The sequence below is a fragment of the Sturnira hondurensis genome, unplaced genomic scaffold (genome assembly GCF_014824575.4).
Source record: "Sturnira hondurensis isolate 20B ecotype Veracruz unplaced genomic scaffold, ASM1482457v3 Scaffold0019006, whole genome shotgun sequence".
Classification (NCBI taxonomy): domain Eukaryota; kingdom Metazoa; phylum Chordata; class Mammalia; order Chiroptera; family Phyllostomidae; genus Sturnira; species Sturnira hondurensis.
In genome coordinates, this window is record NW_028091637.1 from 4,713,089 (window position 1) to 4,728,867 (window position 15,779).

The 15,779-nt window shown below is 44.2% G+C and overlaps 1 protein-coding gene across 3 annotated transcripts in view; it reads left to right on the plus strand.

Annotated features, from left to right (window-relative positions):
• Positions 1 to 15,779, plus strand: part of RARB (retinoic acid receptor beta) — a 355,682-nt gene that overhangs the window by 229,993 nt on the left and 109,910 nt on the right. For all 3 annotated transcript variants that reach the window (XM_037070722.1, XM_037070723.1, XM_037070724.1), the window contains exon 2: positions 846 to 994. In XM_037070722.1, coding sequence (XP_036926617.1) covers positions 846 to 994 — 149 coding nt within the window. The remainder of the gene's footprint in view (positions 1 to 845; positions 995 to 15,779) is intronic.

A 15,779-nucleotide genomic window follows, 5' to 3' on the forward strand; every position in this document is an offset into this window, starting at 1 on the left:
GGAAGTGGAGAATACTTGAGTCTTAAGTTTTATGAAGTCCTGTTTCCCATGGAATTTGGGTGGTTAAACAATGAAAGAGAGGAATTTTGTACTTCTAAATCCAGAATAAAGAGCAAGCAACATAACTCTCGGCCATGATTAGCATAAAGCAATTAATCAAACATTAATTGTACATTTGATCTCCTGGGGGGGGGGGTTGTTAAAATGTAAATTCTGATTCCATTGACCTGGGGCCCGATAAGTATGTTTTCTGAAGGGATGCTGATGCCGCGGGTCCAGAGCACCGTCTTTGAGTAGCAGAGGTCTTGCCGATATTATTACTATTATTAATGAAGATCTGTTAGGACACATGCCAGAGCCCCTCCCCATGTGCTGGCTGAGTGGCACCTTTGGGCATTTTCTTCAGTTGTCCTCAGGAAATTTGCTTTTGGCTAATTGAGCAACAAGGTCAAGCAAGTTATTTCCGAGGCTCTAACTGAATCAGAAGCCAGCAGAAACAGAAGAGGAGTGAGAGCCTGGAGTTCGCAGTGTGAAGATCTGACTCTGTGGCTTGGCTGTTGGTCTCGGGCAAGTCACTGCACGCCTCTGACTTTGTCACTCTTGAGGGTAAAATGGAGGTCAAGTCACCTCCTTCCCAATGAAAGAGACATACAGGATTGCTTTGTAAACTGCCGAGCACCCTGTCCGTGTCGGTGTCCCCACTGCTGTGCCTGCGATGGCGGCTGGTTTTATGGGCCTATCTCTGGCAGTGTTATTGCTGAATGGGGGGTGGGGGGCAGAGGCCTATGCATTCACTGGTAAACAGAAACGAACTGAAACCCGCTTTCTCTCTTTCTCCATTGTAGCGATTGAAACACAGAGCACCAGCTCTGAAGAACTCGTCCCGAGCCCCCCGTCTCCACTTCCTCCCCCCCGCGTGTACAAACCCTGCTTCGTCTGCCAGGATAAGTCCTCGGGGTACCACTATGGGGTCAGCGCCTGCGAGGGCTGTAAGGTGAGTACCCACGGCCCCGTGCCCAGTGGGCTGCCCTTCTCCGCCTGCTCAGTGACGGTGGCCTCCCCAGCTCCAGAAATGGGCCCCTTGGACACCTGTCCCATCACCTTCGGTCAGGGCGGTGGCCTCGCTTGCATTCAGTGGTTTGATTTCTTTCTTATATCTCATTAGTTAAAAATTCAGAAACTTTTGCAAGTGATTGATGGGGGCCACATGCTGTAGGGCCCTTAAAATAGCACAGACCAGTCCTTTTCAGGTAGCGAGAGCCTTTCGAAGGAGTTCTGAGAAGCATCACCCTGTTTCTCCTTAAAACATGCCGTCTGGTGTCTCTGTAGTTTTGTTTTATTTTTAAATATGACTGACAAGCCACTGAATCAACTTGCAGAGAATCCAAGGTTGAAATTGGGATTTATCTTCTGGCTGTTTCCTCAGCCCTGTGGCCTTTGAATCACAGTTTGATTTTCAGCCTGTAGGGACTTGCTACTGTGGGGATGTCATAAATTCAGGGGGACTGGGTTTAAAATTCCAGCCGACAGAGTACTGGAGGCTGAACATGTGTCAGAGGATATGGCTGCTTTGAATCAAGCTAGACAATTGTTATCGAGTCCAACAGGCTTAATTGAGTGAAAGAGCTTTTTTTTTTTTTTTTTTTTTTAAGAGAGAAAAGAAACAAAGGATGACTTCCCAGGCAAATCCAACTCATCCATAGACAGTTTTTCAAAGGAACTATGGCTGTCTAGAGCCAGCCCTTCCCCAGATACACAGCTTCTTTATGTTCTCTCTGAAGGGTGTTCAGGCCTGTTGTTTATGTACCTAAATTGCATGGTTCACTGGAAATCGTAAACATGTGGGAATAATATCGCAGGTGCTCCGATCAGGTGCCGTGTGGCACTTCGTATTTGGCTTATCGGAGTTAGCACTTGTTGTTTCTATGTGCATTGTTTAGGCACTATTGTGTAACAAACCGTCCTGAAACCAAGTGGCTTAAAACGGTAGCTTTTTATTGGGTTGGCCAAAAAGTCCATTACATTTTTTCTGTAAAATAAGACACATTTTTCATCTTCACCAAAAACTCCATTGATTTGGGTATTTTCAGCATGTTGGCTGTAGTGGGTAGAAGCCAGTGGTGCTGCTAAACATCTTCTAGTGCATAAAACCAGAAGAATTATTGGGCCAAAATATCAATAGTACCAAGAAATGTCACAAGCCACTGTTGACATGTTCGATCAGTCACAGCACCTTCTCCATAAAGTCACAAATCTTTTTTTTTTTTGCATTTCAGTTGTGTTTTTACCTTTCTTGAAGTAGAAAGCACAATATGCTGAAAATTTTGCATATATTCTTCATCTTCAATACTAAAATGGCTGCACAAAAATTCACCAGTTTTGATACGTTTTTTTTAAAATGCACGCTGGTATCACAGCTGTACAGTCTAACAGAATGGTTTTGAATGAAGTTAAAGACAACTAAGCACTGTGAGAGCCATTGCATGGAAAAAACATAGCAGACATTGTGGCCAACCCAATTTTTAGCCTGCGGTTCTCTGGGTCGGCACTTAAGGCCAGGCTCCTTCTGCTGCTTCATCCGGTCTCAGCTGTGCTCCAGCGTGCATCACTGGTCAGCTGCAGGTTGGTTTGTGGGCTCTTCCTCTGGGGGTACGCTGTTGGCTGGGGCCCCCTCAGCTCAGATCTCCTCCATGCGGCCTCTCATTCCCAGTGGGCTGGCCTTGGCTCTTTGCACAGGCAGAAGAGAAAAGTGGGACACACAAGGTCTCTGAAGGCCTAGGCTCCGAAGTGGCACCCTGTCACTCCTGACTCATCGTGTTGGCCAAAGCAAGTCATAAGGCCAGTCCATACTCAGGAAGTAGGAACAGAAACTCAAATTTGTAGTTCAAGGAGTTGCAAAGTCACATGAGAGGCAGGAATACAGGGAGAGAAAATTGAGGATTTTTTTTTTTTTGTACATTCACTCTATCACACTGCATGTCTAATTGCCTGTGAACACAGAGTGGAGAGGCCTCTGGTTCTGTTGCCCAGCATCTCCCACGCAATCTGTCATATAGCGGGGACTTAAAGATGTAGGTTGGACAAACACATAAATGTCACTCAGCCCCTCAACGGAACTGTGTGTGCTTTCCCTTCCTCCGAATCGTTTGAATAAACATGTATTATTTTACAAGGCAAGACCAGTTTGGGGAAATTCCTGAACGGCTTAGGCACATTTCTCTGCCTCTGGAATTGTGTTGGTTGTTTGACAGGCACTTGCTTGCCTTCAGTGGCTTTAGGTACAGTGTCAGGAACATTGACACAGCCACCAGTTGGCAGCTGGATAAAAAGCAAAACATTTGTGTGTCTAATTATTACTCTATTACTGGTAACCTTTAGGTGAATCTAAATTTATCCTGAGGTTTCGGAAGGCTGTAGAATACCGGTTCACTTTGTCCAATATACAAATATTTTGTTGTGTGCTATAAAAATAATTTTCTAATACTGATTTGAAAGTTAAAAGACACTCCTTTATTTCTAAAACTTTTAACTCACCTTGTGTCCAGAAATCTCAATGAGGTTTATTGTAACTCAGCTTCCCCAATCCCACCATGTCCTGGGAAAGAAATTACCAAGCGTGTCTCTTGTGCAGGTCCCAGGCCCTACATGTGAAGCCGTTTCACAATTCTGCCTGGTACACACTGTTTTAATCAGCCCTTCGCTAATTCTCCAAATCTCTTGTTTTAATTTAGGATTCTGATTCTTTTCAGGAAAAACCCCAATGCAAACAAAACCCACATCACCACAGGCAACTTGGATGAACTTGGTTAAGCTGTTCCAAGTCATGTTATGATAAATCTTTTTAACAGAGCGATAAGCCCAGTTGAAGGTCAGCTGAGCTGGCCAGCCAGTTAGTTGTCAGATTCAAGGAGTTTTGTCTTGTGGGTGGGTCTCTGAAAATGTGAACTGCCTCTTCCCTTTGGTAGAGGCGGGTCTGCATTTTTGCTTGCTGGAAAAACACAGCAACAAAATTCACATAACTAAAAAACGTGGGAATGCAAAAGTACAATGTAATACCCCCCCAAACAAAATAACTTATTATAATTTCTTCAAATTACCAACACAATGCTGAATTTATTGTATGAAAAAGTTCAAAAATTAAAGCAACCATAGTTCTACCCTAGGAAAAAACACCCCCTACTAACCCTATTTTTCTATGGGTATTTGATGTTGCTATTTTTGTTATTTTTATTTTTTTCTTGTTTTTTACCAAAGTAGAACTTTACCTCGCACACTGGTTTTCATTTATTTAATTCATCACCTTTTGTTAAATACTGAGTGTGTTTCCAGAGTTTCTCTCTCATAGCTAATGCTTTGATGTATAGACTTTAAGTATGTATCTGATTATTTCCTTGGGATAAATGAGTTACAAATAGATACAAATAGAATTTCTAGGTCATTGGCTTTATACAATGTTGCAGCTTTTGATACAAATTGCCACCATGCCCTGTAGAAAAGGTATATAAATTTAAGCCCCGTTATTCTGTAAAGGCTAATCTTACTGGACACTATCTACTAGGAATTTCTTCCTTGTGAAAATAAGGAGATGAGTCAAGAGACAGCTTCTGTTCTGGAATCCTGCCTGTATTTCATTTGCTTATCCATAATGGGTCCCATGCTTGGTGCCACTCTGGGCGGCCTCAGCCCCTTGTTGCCCTAGAGGAGGTGGCCCTTCCTTTCCTTTGGCTAGAGATCAGAAATCCCTACTCTGGGCTGAGGGCCTCTGCTCTACAGTTGGAACCCAAACAGCACCCAGGTGATAATTTTAAGAAATAGTGGCCTTCTTAAAGAGGTGGCTTCTGCCTCTCATTACTGGGATGAGCTTATCGATTATCATTTGAGAGAGAGAACCTCTGTCCTTTTAGGAACCAGGCAGCGGTCTCAGGGTCAGAGTTTAATGGATAGGTTGTGGTCCACCTTTGGGAATGGCCGGTGGCTTCTCTGTTGACACAGCATCACCCTGGCGACCACCCCAGCAACACAACCATTGGATGTGCTAGACGGATGTCCCATTTAGGGGATTTCCAGCTGAGCCATGACAGTGTTTCGCAGAGGACAGAGTATGTAAAGTGAACATGTCGGGTGGTCAGCCAGCAAGGTTTAACAATATAAAGCGATAGAGCCGATTTTCATGCAAGAAACCGTCTCATTGCTTGTAGCTAGAATCTATGCCCCATTGGGGCCTTCATCATATTTTACCTTTCTATTTTTGTACCTTTCAAAAAGCGTGCAGCCTGGAGTGAATCCCAGCTTGGCACTTGCTAGCGTTGTGACTTTGGGAAGGCATTTTTAACTCTATGTGTCCCTTTTCTCGTTTGGTGAAATGAAGATAATAATAACCACCTGACTCATAATATTGTTGTGAGGATAGAACGAACTACTACAAGGCATGGAGAATAATCCCTGGCACACACTAAGTGGTATATGTGCTTGGCTATTGTCTGTATTAGCTTTAACTTATAGTGACTTTTGTGCACCATGATGTAACATCAGCTATAATCTTAGTATTCTTTCTTGTAATGTTCTTTCAGCAGTTCCTCATTCCTTTGTATCAAAATGAACACCGTCTCTTTCCTTCAAGACTCAGCTGAAGACCCAGCCAGTCCACGGGAGCTCCCCTGATCACTAGTAAAGAGGCGGGCAAACTGCTCCTGTAAAGAGCCAGAGAGTCAATATTTTAGGCTCTGAAGGCTGTATGGTCTCTGTTGCAACTACTCAACTCGGCCGCTACAGCGGGAAAGGAGCTGTAGACAGTGTGTCAAAGAATGGGCATGGCTGTGCCCCGATAAAACCTCACTCACAAAAACAAGCAGTAGCTCACTTTTGGCCCTTGGGCCTAGTACCATGACTTCCACAAAAGCATATACGGTGGTGCATTATTTCTTACAATTTCTAAAACTTAGAACTGGTGGTCCAGAGCACTCACGCCTGAGATGGCAGGGCAAATGGTTCTGGTGAACTGCACAGGCTTGGGACCACGGCATCCCCTCCCCACCTCTTAGAAGAGTTGCCTAACCAGAGTTGATGTCCACTTGCCCAGCGCTCTGCGGGGGGGGGTGCTTCAGGACCACTCACCCTGTCTGGTATTCTTCCGTCTCTTTCTTCTCGCTCAGCTCCCACTTCCTTATCTCACAAAGTCAGAGAAATTAGTTATTTTCTCATAAGTGAGCTACTTCTGAAAGCACCTGGCATCTTGTTTTGGAGCTTTTGGAGTGGTTTGGGGAATGTATTCTATGAGCTGCTATATCAGTTAGCTTTGTCTGCTTAACAAATAACCTAAATGCTTGCTGGCTTAAGACAGTAGACATTTACTATTTGTTATCATTCTGTGTGGGTTTTTCTATCTGGGCTGGCTTGGCGTGGGCCAGGCGGGCTAGGATGGCCTCACTCACATGGCTGGGACCTTGGTGGGATGACCGTACCCTCTTCCCACATTGTTTGTTAGCCCAGACTGGACTCGTCCATGTGGTCATGGATGGGTTCCCATCACTAAGAGAAGACATCATCAGTGTGCAAACCCCTGGTTGCATCACATTGATTAATGACCCGTTGGCCAAAGCAGTTACATTGTCAAGTCCAGATTCAGTGGGTGGAGGAATGGGCTGCATTCCTTAAGAGGAAAAGGGGCAAGGTCACCTTGACAAAGGGTGAGTGTCCCAGAGCCGCCCTTTGATTATATGCTGTCTTCTATTATTCCCGGTTTCAGGGGTAAGTCCCTCGGGACATCTGTAGTCACCATTCCATCGTCCTTCCACCTGCATTTATTGAACACCTACTAAGTTCGAAGGCCTGTGCCAGGTGCTGGCACAACGGTAAACACGATAGACAAGTCCCTCTTGGAACTTACTGCCTTGTATGGGAGGGCCCATGGCAAACAATCCAAAGGTGGAAGGAAATGAACAGGATGGTCGGGCAGAGAGTAACTGCAGGGCACCTGAGTTCACAGTGGGTCACTGAGTTATCAGGGCTGTGGCGGAACCAGGTGTGTGCGGAGGAAGGGGAGCATTTTAGATCAGAAACTGAACACTGGATTCTGGGGCCATTTCTTCCCCTCTGCGCGGCGTCTAGGAACTTGCCTGGGCCTCAGAAGTTTTGTAAAACAAAAGCAACTCCCCACATTTGAACTACGTGCTATACCAAAAACCGTGAACCTGACAATTGGGACTCGTTACCTATCATTTCTTGTTCGGGCCAGCTCACATGACATGGGAGTCCCCAGTATTTGCAAGTGTGGGGAGAAGGAAAACACTACCCCAGGCACTTGGGCGTTTTGTACCCATACTTTGATTCTCACAGCAGCACAGCAGGGAGTAGGCTTTATACTCCTCATTTTACAGAGGAGGAAACAGGTTCAGAGAAGTTAAGAAACTTGACCAACGTCACATAGCCTGCCTTGGCTAGGGCTGGGATTGAAATCCTGTGCCTGCTGGAAAACACGCCATTGCTTCAGCCACTCTGAAACAGAGGTTGGGAAGCAGTGTTGTGTTACGGTCTAGATTGGGGGTTTCATGGGGTAGCCAATCAAAAACAAAAATGGGTGGAAGCCTATGTAAAAGTAAAACGACTCTATCGTTTTGATCCTTGCATAAACGAAATGACATTTGTACAATAAAGTGTTTTAAAAAAGTAAAGGAAGAGCTCACAAGTCAGTCTTTTCCTAAGAAGGGACAGTTAGCCGACAGGACCCACCCATGGGCACGCTCCCAGCCCAACCGGTGCTTTGTCCTTGTCCTCTCTGCTTCGCCACTGCTGGGTGGAAACTTCCCATCCGTAAGCCAGCATTTGGGAGCCACAGTCCAGCCCAAGCAGAGGGCCCCTGGGGCGAGGCCGGGTGCCGGCCCGATGGCGTGCCTTCTCCGCCAAGGCGCAGAGGAAATGCCTGCTGAAGGTCACGGTGGTAGCCTTCTATTTACAGCCGCCTTTAGGAGTTTAAGCTCCACTAGCCCCCTCGGTCCCTCAGGGCTAATTTTGTCCATTTTCTCATCTGCCTTTGTTTTTCTTGCCTCTGAAGGAGGGAGCCCTCATCTCCACAACAGTGTTCAGCTACTGGTCTGGTTTTTTTTTTTTTTTTTTCCTGGCACACAGCAAGTAGTGTGGTCAGGCACAAAAAGTTTTGCAATCAGGAAGATGGATGTCTGTACTTAATTTTAGAGCTTCCATTAAATACTATAAATGTGCCTAGTGATTTTATTTGACCAAGGCCATTTCAAATGACATTGTTTTTTGTTTTTAGTGGGCGTGGGTAAATATGAACATTATGCTCTGTTTGGAGAGCATTTTCGGCTTTGCCCACCCTGATAGTTTGCTTGTGCTTGGGGGTTTGCTGCCGAGTCGGGCCCTGGGAACAATATAACAGAAATAAAGGCAATAACAAAAGCAAGACATCTGCGTGCTATAGGAGCTCAAACTGAACTAGGAAGCCTGCCATCAAGTTCATTATTATAGTCTTTGAACCACAGTTGTAGGTCCCCTTATAGACCCAAAGAGCTATCCTCCTTACTGAAATCAACCAACAACAGAGAATTTGTTTATTTATTCTTTCATTCATCAGATATTTAAGTACTTTTCTGTGAGAAAGGCTCTAGGTATAGGAATTGAACGTTGTAAAACAGGCTATTTAATTGCCTAAATTTTACATTTCCAAATTGAAAGGGAAAATTTCCGGAGCTGTGACCCGAGGTCACATGGGAGTAGATTATGCTTTAGCTTGTCCTCATGGCCAAGGCTCACAGCCTCCCACCCACACTCAGGGAGCATCTTCGTGTGAAGTGTAGTACCAAAGTCAGCTTTTGTGTTGCATTTTACTTTGTGGCTCCATTAACTTGCACAAGAAATGGCGGGGGGTGGTGGTGGCGGGAGAACCTTAGATCACATTGTCTTCAGCTCATGCAACGTATTTAAAGGCCTTTACCTGGCCTGTTCCTTAGGTCTTTACAGTATCACTCTGAGGTAGATAGATCTGTAGTTTAATCCCCATTCTACAAAGACAACGTCAAAGTCAAAACAGAATTAAAGCATATACACACAAGATGAAAAGTTTTTAAGTGTTTTGTTCCCAATGTTGTGTGCCAGTGTTTAAAAAGTACATAGAACAGTGCCTGTTAGATAAGAGATACATAGTAACTATTTCACTTCCGTGCAGATGAATGAATGGGCAGAAATAAAAACAGTGCACAGGCCTCGCTCTGGGATTCTCGTGGTTCGAGTGCATGCTGGGCTCAGAGAAGGGGCCTCACCCCCTCTGACCCATTCCGGGGAAGGCTTTATAGCAGAGACAGGTTTACAGATAGAGGTGCTTTTCAGATGAGGAAGGGGAGAACAGTGTTCCAGGCAAAGGTTGCAGACGACTAGGGAAACAGGAGAACTTGAAATAGCCCGTAACGATTTTGTGCGGAAATGGGAACTCTCCTACTCTGTTAGTATGAGTTTTGCATAGCCCTGTGCAAGCCTTGGGGGATGAGCCAGGCATGAAAGATGCTCGGCTGGGACCAGTACCTGTCATTTCCTCCGAGGAGCCTTCTCTAGAGATCCCAGGCTAGGTCCCCATTTTTCAATTTTCTGTTCTTCTTTGTAGCACTTAACACAGCTGTAATAAACTTATTTATGGACTCGTTTGTTTGATATCAGCCTCTTTTGTCAGACTGTAAACTTCAGGAGGGTTGTAGCTGGTCCTTCACCACAGCTTTATTGTGCGTACCTTGTACATAACAACACTCTGCACATAGTGGGGCCTCGATGCATTAGCGCTTTTATCAGAAATTAGATCTAAATAGACAGTGATTAATATAGAACTGAATGACACGTAACAAGCAGATATAACTATACGGTAATGCACAAAGTAATGTAAGTAGATATATTCTAATTGTGTATTGGATTACATTTCATTATATAGGATTTGTGATGATAACATTTGTGGAAACTTTTGTGAAATTTTCTAAACAGGTCAAGGCCTTCGGTGGCCAAAGTCCAGCTCATTTTCTTAGTAATTTCTTCCTTCCACCTCAGAGTTAACCCTTCACTGCAAAAGAGCTATTCTCTTTGAAATTGCCTATTAGCTAACTGTTCAGGACTTGCAGCTGGAATATATATTCAAGAATGCTATGAGATCTTAGTGATTTAAAGAAAGTAAAACTCTCAACATCTAGAATTTACCTCCCGATTTAGCCACATCGAAACAGCTGAGATGGCAATCTGGCCTTTCCTAGTTAACAGTTCCTACAGGAGAAGAAAACTCTTTTTTTCTTCTGGATAAATGTTATTCTAAATTAAGAAATCATTTTGGGTGGAAAAGGCAGGAAAATCTGTCTGTTTTTTTTTCTGGTGCATAAATAAACAGGAAGTGGAGAGTGAATTCTAAGTTAGCCCGCAACCCTCTATTTCTGCGTGTGTGTGTGTGTGTGTGTGTGTGTGTGTGTGTGTTGGCCAGATGATAGTTTGTTTAAGTTGGTGGTTTTAAGTAGTTTTTAAATCTTTTATAGTTAAAAGTTCATAAATGCTTATTTAAATGCTTACGTTGTTGTTTTAGAATATTGAGACCACTTTTGTTAGCTGTTTTGGTTTATTAAACAAGCTGAAAGCCTGTAATCTTGCTCAAGGTTATACCTTTCATGTACAGTAGAGAAATAATTTCCAGTGTCCATAGTTAACCTGTTGACTGGAAAATGGCTCCCTCCCCAATGAGGTCTCAAGTCTGTTTCATGAAGTTTTGGTCAATTTTAAAAAAAGGTAGCACCAAAATCAACACTTTTCTGATTTAAAGCAAATGAAGAGCAAAATAAGTTACTTTTACAAAATTCCTAGGGACCGACCATCATCTAAAAATGAATTGTGCCAATATATTACAATTACACCAAACAAACAAACAGAAAAGACGTATTTTCATCAAAGAAATAGAAGTATACTTTTGGGTTTCCTGAAAGTGATATACCATATTTTTCAGACTGTAAGACGCGCTCTCTCCAATCTGGGAGGCAAGGGGGTGCGTCTTATGGTCCGAATGTAGCTCACTTGGCTTGCCGTGGGTGGGAGGGGATGGCCTGTGTTATTTATGTTATTAAATATTTTACCACATTTTTTGCTTCAATATTTTTTTTCCAATTTTCCTCCTCTAAAACCTCGGTATGCTTTATAGTCTGGTGCATCTTACAGTCCAAAAAATTTGGTAAATTATGACTGAAAATCATTTCTATTTAAAAAAAGTTTATACCATTGTAGGTGATGATTTAGTTACTTTTGGGAGGTGAGTGTTTTAGCCTTCTCCCTTTCTAAACCTTTTGCTAGAGAGGGTAAATGGAAAGCTTCCAATTCTATTTCTTTTTCCTGGGAGAACTCTGGGAAAGAAGTGGTAAGAAGTGAAATGCCCTAGGGAGGTCCTCCACAAGGATGTGGCTATGGGTCCGTGGTCGTCCCACTGTGTAAGGTGGCCTCTCTCCCCATGTGGGTGAACTGCATAAAACCCTAGAAACAATAAAAATATCTTGCGTTCCAATTGCTTGTTTGTGTTTCTTAAGTGCTTCTTGCATATGGAATTAAATTAGACTGAGCTCAGCCACAGTACAAGGAAGAAAACTCCAACATGTGCAATGTGTCATACAGAGTTTATTTCCATCTCTGACAACCGTTCGAAGCATGTATACCTGGTTGGTATTTCACACAGTGACTGGGCAGTTCAGGCTTTTTCCAGGGTTCCAGCTTGGCACCCACCAGGTCCTTAGCATCCGCTGGAAGAGGAAGGAGAGTGTGGAGGAGGCAGCATGCCTGCTTCTTCAAGCCCAGGGCCTGGAGGGAAGACATCATTGGCAATGGCTGCTCACAGCACCGAAATGGACGGCGAAAGATATCCTCTGGCCACGTGCCCAGGTCCAGACCTATTATGAGAGAGAGATATAATGAATTGGGTGAAGACCTAACAGTTTCTGCCTTAGGTGTCGTATGTGATCCTCACAACAAGTAGAGAAGTTAGGTGGAATCGGTTTCTGCCCCTTTATTTCCCAGATAAGGAAACTAAGAGTTTATAGGACTAAGACCTCCCCTTCGTGACCTTGATTTACAGTCTGATTCCGTTACCGAAATACTTATTGTGGAAACTAACCTGGATGTATTCCTGCACTTATTTTTCCTGAATCGTGTGAAACCAAAGTCTGTGATTCTAAACATTTTCGTGTTCCTCGTAAGTTCTGTTTGCCATCTTGAGCGACCGGGAAGGCTGTCTCCCGGAGAGTGAGACTTTTCTCAGGGGTGAGAGTCCGGTGACAGCTCACAGGCAGAGACATCACTTGTAGCCAGAATGACCCCAGAAAACTCCTTTGGCAAGAAAGCAGTTAGAGACTGACATACGTACGTCTCTTATGAAGACCTGCAAAGCCAGTTCCTGTTGCAGCTTTGGAAACGGACCGGTGTCCCTTCATGGATCACCAGATGAAATAGTTGTCTTCTCTCTTCACGTTGCACCAAAAATGCGTGTCCTTATTCACAAGACTCCTACGAGCCCAACAGAGCGTGTGTGCCATGAAAACCACACATGTTTCTAGATATTTCCTCGTTGCCGAGCTTCTCTTACCATAATAGTTTCCTTGGGATTGGAATTTCTCGTGTTCCATTTATGAGCTGTGTCTTTCTGTTGCTGTTCGGTATTTTTCCGCTTCAGAAAGGCGGCTGGATGTGCCGCTTGGGTAAGCAATGCCAGAAATGGGACAGTTTTGTTCTGTGGACCCTAGAACTCATCCCTGAAAAACAGTCTAGAGAGAGGAGTAGAAATCTGCGTGCATTCCCTGCCTGCACAATGAGAGCATTGTCTGGGGTAAAGGGGAGAAGCTGGGGTTCTGGCAGCCCTGCCCCATTAGAGCCTTGTTCCTCGTTCCACATTGAAAAGATGACATTCCTTGGCTAGCAACGTCCTGCCCGGATTTCTGGCACCAGTTCTGTGGCCCGCACTGTCGCCCCCCCCAGGGCATTTTTGTTTGGGTTGGTTTTGTTTTATTTCAAAGCGGCAGAGCGCAGGCTGCCGGAGTGTGTAAGGTAGAACTGTTTTTGTGAAGTTTGTCATCCAGCTTGTCAGTGCAGTCAGGTGGCCCGTCTGCCAGGGCATCTGCTTCCCATACCCTGGCGTCAAAGTGTGAGAAGCACACACAATAAATTTAACTTGGTAACTTGTTCTCAAGTGTTCCAGAGGTGGTTCTTGGGGCTTCACCTGACGCCCACCTCCCTCTTATGATTTCATGTAATGCTTCATTTACAAGAGAGATTGGTGGATTTGCAAAGCAAATATTCCATTGAGGAAAAGCGAAATCTTCAATGACTTTCTCAGTCTGCTTCTATGGAGGCTTTTTCTATGCCTGGAAAAAACAAACCATCCTCTGTATGGGTTGCAGCTCTGAACTGGAGCAGGTAAAATGCTCTTGTCAGGTTCCCATGAACCTTAGCGTAACGAGCGGTAGCCAACGGTTAGGGAAGCGCAGTGAGAGGGAGAAGACTTTGGGCATGTGAAGGATTTCCATGGTTAGACAAATGTGAGGAAACCAGAATGATCTGGCGATGTTAGCTCTCCTCTGTGCTTTTGAATCTGAAAATAGCAGCGTGCTAAGGATACAGCAGCCCCATTCACGCAGGCCTGGAAAGTCCCCCAAATCAGGAAAATTATCCTCATTAGTCAGGCCCAGCAGGGATCATTTGACTGTTCCTTGGAGGGTTTTAGTTTGGATCTTACTTGTGTATGTCGTACTCAAATTGTAGATGAGCTATATCTGGAGACCTTGGGCATGTGGCCATCCTCTAAGCCAAGAAATACTTTGGAAAGCTGACGATATCATTTATATTGCTCCTCATTAACATACATAAATGGTTATAGGATAATAAAGTGGAGAGGCACTTTATGTATTTATCAGTTGCCAGAGTCATGTCCTGCTGCATGAGATGCTTCTTCAATATTGGTGCCCCAAATTTACAAATTGATAGTCCCAGTAATTCATAACATCTTCTGATGGCATCTTTTCCATTCAGATGTATGATATACGAGGTTTATAATTTCATCAAAAACATTATGCTAAAATGCTTGAAAAGCTTGCAGTATATTTGTTGTGTTGCATTCTGACAAGAGAAGCCTGAACACCAGAAATGGTGGCAGATGGCATTAGAGAGTGTGTCCGCTAATTCTGCTTACTCCTCCCAAATGGAATTAAATGTAAATTCCCTCACCTAATATTGTATTTTGGTCTTAAATGGTTATTTCCTGCTTTAGAGTTATGTGGGAAACAATGTTCTATGTTAATGATTGTTTGGCGCTAACAATTGCCCGTTGACCAAAAATCTGAGTCTCGGGCACATATTATAGATACATATAATGAATTTATTTGTGTAAATATTTGTGGTGGGTAGCGTCTGCACAGAATGATGAATCACATAACAAAGCTATTAAATGAGTCTAATTGCCTCCACCTAATATATCTGGTTTTGAACCCAAACTCATAATGGAGCCATTTCTTCTGTGCCAATGATGGGATGTTTTCTGTGGGATGTTTCATCGGAGCCTCTGTCACCTCCCCACACAATTCACTGACTAAAGCAATTTTATATTGAATAGAGAAATGCAGTCATATATCGACTAGAGAAAGGCAGTCATACTATGGGTCTAGAAAGAGAATGGACAATCTTGGGAAGCCTCTCTGATGTTTAACCCCTTCTGCTCTCAGAATCACCACAGATTGCCCTCCCCCTCCTTCCCACCCCCTCCACCACCAGGGCCACCGCCACACACCCCTATTCCTGTGCTTCTCCAGTCGTCTCACACCTACGGTTGCATCCACTTGCTGCGGAAGGAGAATTCCCTCCCCACGAGTCTCAAACCCTATTGGTTTAGGTAAAGCCCCTTGGGTAAAAACACTCTTACTCGTCTGTGCCTTCTATTTGTTATACCATTCTTTTCTCTGCCAAAATTTTTTTAACAAGTTTGTAGGAAAGATTCAAGAAAAAAAAGTATTCCACCCCCCATTTCCTCTCCAGACTGAATTTGATCATAACATATCTCTAATGTTACTACAGAATGAACGCCTCAAGAAGCCCCAGGGCAGTCTCTAGCCCCGTCTTTAGGTGGAGACCCCCTCCTAGGCCTCCACACTGTCCTTCCCTGTATAATCACCGTTTCTCTCATGTGGCCTGTGGGGTCTTTGTTGAAGTATAAGTTCTGGCAGCCACACCACGGGCCAGGGTTCCCATGGTGGGACTTCCTTTGTGGTGCTTACTACTGTTTGAAAGGATGTTATTAATTGTTTAGGTGTTCACTGGCTTTTGTCTCCCTCCCTCTAGTGTGTAAGTCCTGTGAGGATATAGGGGGCTTTGCTAAGTCTCGTTCTGATCTGTATTTCCAGCACTTACCACAAAGCTTGGCGTGATAGGGGCATTGAATAAGCGTTTGGTGAAAGAATCTATAATAGGTAGTATGTGGAAGAGACAGTGAGAAACCAAACAGGATTGGAGCATATTTGAGCCCAATGATTGCGTTAGGTCCAAGTTACCCCAGGGCGGAAGTGAAGGGGCAGGTAGAGAACATGGTCAGGACAGTGTTGGCTGAAAATGCCCTAGAAAGGGAAGAAGGACAGTTTCAGTAGGCATCATTATTCACTCCATTTTTATTTTTAGGAGGTGAGTTCTCTGGGCACTCAGGAGTCTGCAGGGGTGTTCACGCCACCTGTCTCGTTGTCCCTTCCCTGCTGCTGTTCACCACACTGCTCGTGGGTGTGGAAGGG